The 11015-nt window shown below is 60.7% G+C and overlaps 2 protein-coding genes across 2 annotated transcripts; both read left to right on the plus strand.

Moving 5' to 3' along the window:
• The first annotated feature begins 1741 nt into the window (after nucleotides 1-1741).
• FLAD1 (flavin adenine dinucleotide synthetase 1) lies at nucleotides 1742-7084 on the plus strand. The gene is made up of 7 exons (XM_039251424.1): nucleotides 1742-2378; nucleotides 3999-4743; nucleotides 5343-5490; nucleotides 5742-5840; nucleotides 5921-6110; nucleotides 6714-6787; nucleotides 6882-7084. Exons 1-7 carry the CDS (start codon nucleotides 2298-2300, stop codon nucleotides 7015-7017), a joined length of 1473 nt encoding a protein of 490 aa, XP_039107355.1. The 5' UTR covers nucleotides 1742-2297; the 3' UTR covers nucleotides 7018-7084.
• Nucleotides 7085-7159: 75 nt separating this feature from the next.
• Nucleotides 7160-7751, plus strand: LOC120244706 (lens epithelial protein). The gene has a single exon (XM_039251425.1). The coding sequence runs from the start codon at nucleotides 7461-7463 to the stop codon at nucleotides 7722-7724; it is 264 nt and encodes an 87-aa protein (XP_039107356.1). The 5' UTR covers nucleotides 7160-7460; the 3' UTR covers nucleotides 7725-7751.
• The last annotated feature ends 3264 nt before the right edge of the window (nucleotides 7752-11015 follow it).

An 11015-nucleotide genomic window follows, 5' to 3' on the forward strand; every position in this document is an offset into this window, starting at 1 on the left:
CCACGTCGTGCACAGAGATTACTTTAAAAAATTAAAACAGGGGTGCCTGGGCGGCTCAGGTCATGATCTCGTGGTTCGTGGGTTTGAGCCCCATGTCAGACTCTGTGCAGACAGCTAGCCTGGAGCCTGTTTCAGATTCTATGTCTCCCTCCCTCTCTGACCCTCCCCCTGCTCACCCTGTCTCTCTCTCAGAAATAAATAAAAAACATTTTTAAAAAGTTTTTAATTAAGACATTTTATTTTTAAAAATTTTTAAATATTTTTTAATGTTTTACTTATTTCTGAGAGAGAGACCGCATGAGCAGGGGAGGGTCAGAGAGAGAGGGAGACACAGAACCCGAAGCAGGCTCCAGACTCTGAGCTGGCAGCACAGAGCCTGATGCGGGGCTCGAACCCACAGACCGTGAGATCATAACCTGAGCCAGTCAGATGCTCAACCGACTGAGCTACCCAGGCGCCCCTAAAAAATTTTTTTACATGTATTTATTTTTGAGAGACAGAGACAGCACAAGCAGGGGAGGGTCAGAGAGAGAGGGAGACACAGAATCTGAAACAGGCTCCAGGCTCTGAGCTGTCAGCACAGAGCCCGACGTGGGGCTTGAACTCACGAACCGTGAGATCATGACTTGAGCCGAAGTCGGTCACTTAACCCAGGCGCCTCATAAAAATTAAAACAAATTTTAAAAAGGAAGTTCCCAGATGATCAAACATTAAAATTTAAGAAGCACTTTTAGACCAAAAGCAACTGAAATGAGAGAGTAAGGTAGGATGATATAAGAATCCAAAGCGGACAGGTGGCATTCCCTAGTCACTGCCTTCACTGGTACCTGTAAGCCCAAAATTGGCAAAGGTGACGTTCAAATTAAGCACTAGCTGGACAGGGTGGGTAAGGCTTTTTTCCTTGTCAAGACGGTGAAGTGCATAGCTTTATCATTTACAATAGAAATAAATGAAAGCTGGGGCACCTGGGTGACTCAGGAGTTAAGCGTCCGACTTCGGCTTAAGTCCTGAGCTGCTGTTCGTGGGTTCGAGCCCCGCGTCGGGCTCTGTGCTGACAGCTCAGAGCCTGGAGCTGCTTCAGATCCTGTGTCTCCCTCTCTCTCTGACCCTCCCCTGCTCACGCTGCCTCTTTCTCTCTCTCAGAAATAAATAAAACATTTTAAAAATTTTTTAAAGAAAAAGTTAATAAATGAAACCTCCACACACTGAAGAGCCCTCTCGAAGCTCTTCCCGCTTCACAGATCCTGCGGATCCTTCCCGGTGTCCCCCTAACTCCCGTGCGCTACGGGGCAGAGTCCCCTCGGCCTAGAGGTAGAGTCGGGGGTACAGGGCGCTAGCACGTGCACACAAGAATTTGAAAACAGGACCGAGGCTAGAACCACACCTCGCTCCCCCTCCAGCGCCGGGGGAGAGCCCCAGGGTCCCCGCGGCCCCTCTAACCGCCACCCCTTTCGGGCCCCGCCCCCGCAGTTCCGGGTGAGGGTGGCCACGTGCTAGTCGCCAGTAACAACCCCGCGCTCCTCCCGCCCCCTGGGTGGGGCCTGCGAGCGACAGCCGGCTGCGCCAGTGGGCCCCGGAGGCGGTCTGAGCGACAGCCGACGGGACCAACCGGCGTGGCAGGTGCGAGTCTAAGGCGGGGCTGCGTGCGGAAGCCGCCCGGGCGGTGCGGGAGCGGTGGGCGCGAGCCGGGCCGGGCCGAGAGGCAGGTGGGGACCTGGAGCCGCTGGGGGGGCTGGAGGCGTGGGGGCTGCAGGCCGCGGAGGGAGCGAGCCCCAGCGGACCCGGCGCCCGCTCTCCCGCCCGCGGCGGAGGGAGAGACCGCGTTTAAAAGGGGTCGAGACATTTAAAGGGACCGGCGCCCCGAAGAGAAAGGGTATTTAAAGGTGCAGACGGCCGGGCTGTTGCCGGCTACGGGACCGAGCTCTGCGCGCAGGGGACATCTTGAAACAGGTGCTCGGGAGAGCAGGACGTGCTAAGGACGCTAGAGCCAAGCTTAGAAGACCTGTAAGGAGGCCAGGGCAGGGGGCTGAGAACACGTCCATCAAAGGCAGGGATAAAGGAGTCGCTTGTCAAGGGCCGGGCGAGGTCTCCCTCTGAGGAAAAGAGAACATGCACTCCTGCTCTCCCCCAGTGTCCTCTCTGGCTCCTCCAGGTTCCCTTGACCCCGGACCCCCCTGTTCCCAGGCTATGGCCCCCAGTGCCCTGTAGACCTGGCGCGACTCCCGTGCTTTCGACCCCTATTGGGGGCCCTGGGTGGCTACTGGAGGGCCTTGCAAAGGGGCAGAGAAGGCAGGGCCATGGCATCCAGGGCCTCTGAACCTCCCTCAGGGCGCGGCGTGACGGCGGGCATCATCATTATTGGAGATGAGATCCTCAAGGTGCGTCTGGGACAGGAGGAGGGGGTGGGGGGCACGCTCCCGGCCCTGAGAGCCTGCTGCACGGTCTGTTGAAGGAAGGAAGGCCGAGGTGGGAGCCCCCTTTCTTCATGGGGTCCTGGAGTGAGCCCACCACGTGAGTGGGAGAGTGACCTTGTTCTCTCCAGTTACTCTGTTGGAAACTTGTAGCAAATCTGATAGTAGTGGGAGGGGATGTACCGAAATGACCCAAGCGTCCGCTTGTGAAGGGGCTGCAGGCCTGTGTCATTGAAGACTTACAGCCTATTTGGAAAATGACCCAAGGCGCCCAGCAGAGTGAGTAAGCGAAATAGGAGGAAAGTGCTAGATGGAAGAAATCCATTGTATTCTTCTTTTTTTTTTTTTTAATTTTTTAATGTTTTATTTATTTCTAGGAGAGAGAGAGAGAGACAGCGTGAGCAGGGGAGGGTCAGAGAGAGAGGGAGTCACAGACTGAAACAGGCTCCAGGCTCTGAGCTGGCAGTCAGCACAGAGCCCGACGCGGGGCTCGAACCCACGAACCGCGAGATCATGACCTAAGCGAAAGTCGGACGCTTAACCGACTAAGCCACCCAGGCGCCCCTCCATTGTATTCTTCTGAGCAATCGAGGGAAGTCTTATTAGAAGTCATGGTCAGGCATTGGGTTTGTAGGAGTAATACTGACCCCTACTTTTTGAGTGCCTACTAGGGCCTGCGAGTGTGCTTATATGTCACATGTGCAGTTTTGCTAACCCTTAGAACAATCCCCTGAGGTTTGATATTTTATTATAAATCTCGATTAATAGACAATGAGATTGAGGCTCAGAGACTGAGGCTCCTGTCCAAGGTTACATAGCCAGGAAGCGGTAGAGAAACGATTCCAACCGGATTCCCTCTTACTCCAAGTAACCCTTATCCACTAAGCCTCTGGAGAGAAGTCTGCATGCACACCATAGGCAGCCCCAAACGTTCTTGCAAAGGAATTTGAACTTTATTCTGTATACGGTTGGAAACAACACAGGGTTTTTGAGCCCAAGAGTGATGCAATCACAGTAACGCACTAGAAAGGTTAGTCAGGAGGCACCGGGCAGAGCGCTGTGGCTGGCGGCCGGGAGCCCGGCCAGGGGGCCTCGCCACCGGCCAGACGGTGGCTGCCAAGGACCTGCCCGGTGGCATTAGGGACCAAGAGAAGAGAGCAAATGGGGAGACATTTTGCTAGGGCCACCAGCAGAAGGGCCTCACTGGCTGTGGACGGTGTCTGGGGATGCCACTGGCCGAAGTGACAATGGCCAGGAATACAGTTGAGGCGCCGGGTAGGTACGCAGAGCAGCCAGGGGACTGAAACCGTCAGGGTCGGGCAGGAAGTGGATGAGTCGTCCCCATAGAACTGGCCACTGAGTCCGTACGCACAGATGAGGTTAAGGTCAAAGCGCAGAGAAGGAGGCCCAAGGTGGATCGTGCTGTCCCTGGCTGCTCACCTGGACTTCCTCACTCCTGTGCCCGGTCCGGGCTTTAAGGCCAAGTCCCCCAAAAGAGCACAGTGCGGCCCACAGCTGCCGACCCTTCCCCTTTGCCGTCGAGTCCCGCAGCACTGACACTCGCGTCGTCCCCGTCTCATCCCCCAGGGACACACTCAGGACACCAACACCTACTTCTTGTGCCGGACGCTGCGCTCCCTGGGGGTCCGGGTGTGCCGGGTCTCTGTCGTACCCGACGAGGTGGCCACCATCGCGGCAGAGGTCGCTTCTTTCTCCAGCCGCTTCACCCACGTCCTCACGGCAGGGGGCATCGGCCCCACTCACGACGACGTGACCTTTGAGGCAGTAGCACAGGCCTTTGGGGATGAGCTCAAGCCGCACCCCGAGCTGGAAGCAGCCGTCCGCGGCCTCGGAGGGAAGGGCTGGGAGAAGCTGTCGGTAGTGCCCTCCTCGGCCCGCCTGCATTACGGCACCGACCCCCGCACAGGCCGGCCCTTCAAGTTCCCGCTGGTCTCTGTCCGGAACGTCTACCTGTTCCCAGGCATCCCCGAGCTGCTGCGCCGGGTGCTGGAGGGGCTCAAGGGGCTCTTCCGAAACACAGCGGCGCAGTTCCACCTGCGAGAGCTGTACGTGGCCGCCAACGAGGCCTCTATCGCGCCCGTCCTGGCCGAGGCGCAGGCCCACTTTGGGCGCAGGCTCGGCCTGGGCTCCTACCCCGACTGGGGCAGCAACTACTATCAGGTGAAGCTGACGCTGGACGCGGAGGAAGAGGGGCCGCTGGAGGAGTGCCTGGCCTACCTGACTGCCCGCCTGCCCCCAGGATCGCTGGTCCCCTACGTGCCCGGCGCCGTGGAGCAGGCCAGGGAGGCTGTTTACCAACTCGCAGAAGCAGGTAGGGCCTCCCGGGGGCCGGGCTGCCCGAGCCCACCCTCCCCCCCAGGCCCCGGGAAGGGACTCGGTGCAGTCCGGCGTCCTCCCAGTAAATGTCAACGTAGCACCCGCTCCCGCCAGCACTGTGCTGGGTACTGGGGACCCAGCTCCACAGGACAGTGGTGCACGCCACGGCCTCTGGGCCGGAGGCGTAACCAGAAAGGTAGGCGTCAGGCAGGGACTCAGGCATGAGATGTGTGGCCGGGCGGCCTCCACGGTGGGGAGTTCACCTTGATCCGGGCGCATGTGTGTTATACACCGTCTGCTGGGCGAGGACGCACGAGTGGGCTGATGAGGAGGATGCCCCCCGCCCCCGGAGGTGGGCTAGAGCAAACTGTGGGGTTTGGGGGAACGGAAGGAAAGCAGGGGCCCCGGAGGGAAGACATTGAGGCGTAGGGTTCTGAAGGGCAGGCAGGGCGGGGACGGACTCAGAAGGGCGAGCAGCCCGTGGCCTTCCCTCTGGGAACCCTGGGAAGCCTGGAGAGACTTCAGGCCAGGGCGGCGGGACCCCACTGCCCCCCACTGCCACGCGGACGTATCTTCCTGTCTGTCCACTTGCAGGCTCTTCTCTGGGGGGGAAGGTGGCAGGCGCCCTGCAGATCATTGAAACCGCCCTGGCTCAGTACGACCTCAGCCACCTCTGCGTGGGCTTCAATGGCGGCAAGGACTGCACGGCCCTCCTGCACCTCTTCCACGCGGCTGTGCAGAGGTGAGCCCCCGCCTGGGCCAGGGTGCCACCTGCCTCGTCCTAGGAAGCAGGGAGGGCGAGGGTGGCCAAGTGCCCTTTGGGAGGGAGGGAGCCGTGGTGACCCCACCCATTTACTGAGCATCGGACATCTGTGTGGCCCTGGGCCGGAGAGGAGGGGCGGGTGTTGTCCATGTGGAAGCAAAGAGAACAGCCCTGGGACTCTCTGGAGAGCCTTTCTGGGCCTGGCAAGCCTGTGCGCCCCGCCCCCCCAGGACGCGCCCCGATCCTCAGGAACCCCTCCAGATCCTGCATATCCGCAGCACCTCCCCCTTCCCGGAGCTGGAGCAGTTTCTACAGGACACCGTCAGGAGGTACCGGCGGCGCCCGGAAGTCTGGGCTCCGCGGGGGGCTCAGCAGTGCCCGCGCCTGACCCCAGCCCGACCCTCCGCAGGTATAACTTGCGGGTCCTGGAGGCCGAGGGTGACATGAAGCAGGCCCTGAGCGAGCTGCAGGCCCGGCACCCCCAGCTGGAGGCCGTCCTGATGGGCACCCGCCGCACCGACCCCTACTCCCGCAGCCTCTGCCCCTTCAGCCCCACGGACCCTGGCTGGCCCGCCTTCATGCGCGTCAACCCGCTGCTGGTAATGGCAGGGGCCGTCGTGCCTCCGGTCTCCTGGCGCCTGGCGCTCATCGTGCCCGGGCTTCCCCGCGAGGGAGAGGCTGGAGCCTGGGTTCACACAAGGACTCGGGCATCCAGGGAGGCTGTGCTGCTTGGCCGTTCGGCCTTCTGCCCGCTCTTCACCGTGCACTAACTTAGCGCCAGGCTTATGCCTTCTTCTACAGTCAGGCCCGTGCCGCCCCTAGGGCAGCCCCGAGCCGGTTGTTTATAGTCAAATTACAACTTGACTAAAGGAAAAAAAGAATTACCCCAGACCACTGAACGGTGCACGCAAAGTGTGGCGAATTCCATGGGGATGCGAGTTTGCCTTAATTTTAAAAACTAAATACAATTCAAACTTCAGGGCATCAGAGGCACTAACCCCATTCCCAGCGCCAGCCACGTGACACCCCCTGGAGCCCGGGGCCCCTGCGGGGGGGGGGGGCAGAGGTTTTTGACCACATTGCGTGGCTTGCTCCGCCGAGCAGGTGGACCCGAGTGTCTGACAGGAGGCCACCCTCGGGTGGGCGCCTGCCCAGGCGGCGGTGTGGGAGGGGGACTTTGTGACCCCCCTCTGGCATCCCAGGACTGGACCTACAGAGATATCTGGGACTTCCTGCGGCGGCTGTTCGTCCCGTACTGTGTCCTGTATGACCGAGGGTAAGGGTGCTGGCGGAGGACGGTGTGGGGACCGTGCAGGGGCGCTGCGGTGGGGGGGCCGCCCCCCACTCGCCCACCTTCCCCCCTGCCCCAGCTACACGTCGCTGGGCGGCCGCGAGAACACCGTGAGGAACCCGGCCCTGAAGTGCCTCAGCCCCGGGGGCCAGCCCACCTACCGCCCGGCCTACCTGCTGGAGAACGAGGAAGAGGAGCGGAACTCGCGCACGTGACCCGGGGAGCCCGAGGGAGGCCGCCCCGGGGGTCCACTCGCAATAAACTGCCTCTTGTGTGCTTGGTGCTCTGCCTGTGTCTTCTGCTCCAGGGGACGGGGTGCTGTACACGTGGGCCGGGCTCTGCCAGCTCCCGGCTAAGGGGCGGGGGGAGGTGTACAGAACACACTCTCGGCCAGAGCCCACCAGAGGGCAGGGGCGAGGAGCTGCGCCAATCCCGGGGCCGGAGGGGGGGCGGTACACCGGGCACGGCGCCGAGGTTTCGAGAGCCAGGCTGGAGAAGGGAAGCTGAGCTGGCCTGGCTGGGGAGGATGGAAGACGGGGTGGCCAGGCCCTCCCCCTCCTAACGCAGCCTCCGCCCCTGCCCATGGAGGCTGACTCAGCCCGTTCTTGGGCCTGGAACCTTCCCTGTGCTGGACCCTAGGGCTTTTGTCCCCAGTGTCATGAGGTCCGAGGGGGCGGGGACGCTGCTGTTAAAAGGCCCTGGAGATGGCTCTGCGGGCCTCAGAGCCGCGGCCCAGATGCAGCCCTGGACACAGCCCCTCGCCCAGGCCCTGCCTTTCTCCTTCAGAAGGGCCCTGTGGGGCACCAGGCTCCGGGCGCCAGTCCTGAAGATGGGCACAGGATGGGAGGGCCTGCAGCAGATGCTGAAGGAGGTGGCCTACATCCTCCTGTGCTGCTGGTGCATCAAGGAGCTGCTGGACTGATGCAGCCGGGACCGCCCGCCCCCCGCCCCTCCCAGGTGGGCAGCCCGCCGAGCCTCGGCCCTGCGCCTCCCGGGTGGGCAGAGTCCTCAGGTGGGCAGGGTGGGGAGACCTGCCTCCCAGCCTCTGTTCTCTCCCCCAGCGCCTGGCCCAGCCCCCACGGAGTCCCCCACCTCCACCCCAGGCCAGCGGCGGTGCTCCACTGACGACGGGCCACAAACCACAAACAACGGGGGACGTGTGGACCCTGCTTTGAGTTTGTGCCATCTGCCAGCCTCCGCTCCCAGCCCCCACCTCTGCTGGACTTCCGGGACTCAGGAGCCTGGCCTGCTGACCGGGACCCCACTATGACTGGGGCAGGCCCGGCACAGCGACCCCCCGGGCCCAGATGGTTGGTTTGTACTCCTAGTGCCAGGAATGGGCTGCCCCTCATCTCTGAGAATCACTAGGCTGTGTGTGCGTGCATGTGTGTGCATATATATCTCTACACCATCCGCTGCGCGCCGGCCCCCGTGCTCTGAACACGGCGGTGAACAAAACAGGCCCTGTGCTCCCGGGGCTTACGTTCTGGTGGGCAGAGACGTAAAAGCAAATGTAAACCAAAAAAATAAGGATATAGATGTTCTATATAAAATAAATAGGGCTTGAGGCCAAAAGTTCTAAATGTCTGAAAAGGAATCTGAACTCAGCACTGGAAAGGTCTTGGAGCCAGGGTACAGACCAGGGGAGGGAAGGAGGCGGGCGCCAGGGCCGCTCGGCCTGTTGGGCATTGAGCATCCGACTTCGGCTCAGGTCATGATCTCAGTTTGTGGGTTCGAGCCCCGCATCGGGCTCTGTGCTGACAGCTCAGAGCCTGGAGCCTGCTTTGGATTCTGCGTCTCCCCATCTCTCTGCCCCTCCCCCGCTCACGCTCTGTCTCTCTCAGTCTCAAAAATAAACATTACCAAAAAATCATTTTTTAAAAAGGGAGGGAAGGAGGTTGTCCTGGGTAGAACCGAGACTGAAACCCAGGTTTTCCGACTCACTGGTCCTGGGTGGGGAGGGTGGAGGAGGGTGGAAAGCCCAGGTTCCTCCCAGCTAGTGGGTAGGGAGGGGTCCGGCTTGGGTGGGGTCTTCTCCAAGGCGCAGCGCAAATAGAAGACATGGTCTGGCCCCTCCCTGCCTCTGAGGATCGTGGGAGAGCCTGGTCTAGCCCCCAGCTCCCAGGGAAGCCAGGCCCTGCGCCTCCCGCTCAAGTACAGCGCTGTCAGAGAAAGGCACCTGTGTGGCCACGCAAGTTCCTCGGGCTTGTCACCGTGCGGAGCTCACTCTGCACTTCCCCTTGGCAGCCGCCAGCACAGCCGCCCCAGTCACGCCCCGCGGTAGGCACACATCAGCCATTTGCACGGTCTTGCTCTCCTACTTCCTGACACGCCCACTCTCAGCCCCCCACAACCACAGAGCCCCGGGCCTCTCGGGGCCTCTCGGGCCGCTGTTGCCCCCTCCCTTCTCTCCCGGGCACAAGCCTGGAGACGTGTATGGGGCTCGCACTCGCGGGGACCAGCTTCTCCCCAGACTTGTTAGCAAACTCCTCTCCTCTGGGTGTTTTGTTTGTTTGTAAAGGCAACTATACCCGGAGTAAGGAGTTCTGGTGAGAAGTGAGCGCCCCCCCGCCCCCCTCCCTGGGGTCAGTCAGCTCCAGCAGCCCCTTGGAGGGCAGGCAGAGAGAGTGCGCACACGCCTCACCTTCCTTCGTTCACGGAGCACATGTCAGGGAGCACCCCTGCGTGCCGGCCCCCGTGCTCTGAACACTGCGGTGAACAAAACAGGCCCCTGGGCTCCCGGGGCGTACGTTCTGCTGGGCAGAGACGGAAAAGCAAATGTAAACTGAACAGTAGGTATATAGATATTATTAGGGGATATGTGCCCTGAGCCGGGGTGGGCATGGGGCCTGACGGGCCAGTGGCCCCAAGCAGGCTTCATAGCTACGGCAGCGGGGAGAAGCGGCCGGCCTGAGCACATACATATTTTTTTAAATTTTTATATATTTTTCAGTAATCTCTGCGCCCAACATGGGGCTTGAACTCACACCCCTGAGACTGGGAATCACATGCTCTGCAGACCGAGTCAGCTGGGCACCCCAAGCCCATGGGTACTTTCTGAGCTGGTGCCATGCTCACCACGCGGCTGTGCCCCTGGCTTTTCTCCTTCGACATGCCCCGGACATGAGCGCGCAGGAGCGCGTGGAGGCTGCCCCTCTCCTGCGGGAGCTGGGGCTCCATAGTGCTCCCGCCCAAGGTTAGCTCTTATCCCGGCAGCGTGGCAGACAGGCCAGCACTCCCGGGTCCCTTCAGAGCTCCCCTTCCTCCGGGGCACAGCAGTGGGAAGGGGTAAGGTCTTGAATCCAACCAGAGAGAGGACAGCGGTGGAGGACACAGAATTCCCCTTCCTGTGGGAGTGTGGGGCTCCTGCCTCCCCTCAAACCCTGAACCCCTGCTTGGTCAGCCCGTCCCTGACTCGAGCTCTGGCCTTCTGCCTCCCTTTCCTTTCTTCTTTATTTTTCTCTAATATTTGTTTGTTTGTTTGTTTTTGAGAGAGAGAGAGAGAGAGAGAGAGACAGAGTGAAACAGAGCTTGAGCAGGGGAGGGGCAGAGAGGGAGACACAGAATCCAAAGTAGCTCCAGGCTCCGAGCTGTCGGCACAGAGTCCGACGCGAGATCGAACTCCGGAAGCATGAGATCACGACCTGAGCTGGAGTCAGATGCTTAACCAACTGAGCCCCCAGGTGTCCCTAGCATGTTTTACTTTTATATTTAGGAGGGGAAAAAAACTGTTTTTCACGTTTATTTATTTTTTGAGAAAGAGAGAGAGAGTGTGAGCAGGGGAGTGACAGAGAGGGAGACACAGAATCAGAAGCAGGCTCCTAGCTCTGAGCTGTCAGCACAGAGCCCAGTGCGGGGCTTGAACCCCACGACCCCTGAGGTCATGCTCTGCGCAGAACTGGGACCTTTAACTGACTGAGCTTCCCAGGCGCCCCTTTCCCTTTCCTTCCTTAGGCCCCACTCCCACTTGAGGGAGGACAGTCCTGAGCACAAGGGCCCTTGACCGGGGAGAGGGTGTCTGGGGAGACCACTGGGGGGCGGGGGAGCGGTAGGTGGATGGGGGCAGGGCCCAGGAAGTGCAAAGGGAGAAGAGGAGAGACTGCGGGTGGCCCGAGGGGCAGTGTCAGAGGTCAAGAGAGCCCTGAAGCTGGGAGAGGAATGGGGAGGAAACCGCGCATACGGTCCTGAGAACCCTTTTCACGTTGGGCCCTTG

This window comes from Hyaena hyaena, unplaced genomic scaffold, assembly GCF_003009895.1.
Source record: "Hyaena hyaena isolate Hyena2069 unplaced genomic scaffold, ASM300989v1 scaffold_385, whole genome shotgun sequence".
Taxonomy (NCBI): domain Eukaryota; kingdom Metazoa; phylum Chordata; class Mammalia; order Carnivora; family Hyaenidae; genus Hyaena; species Hyaena hyaena.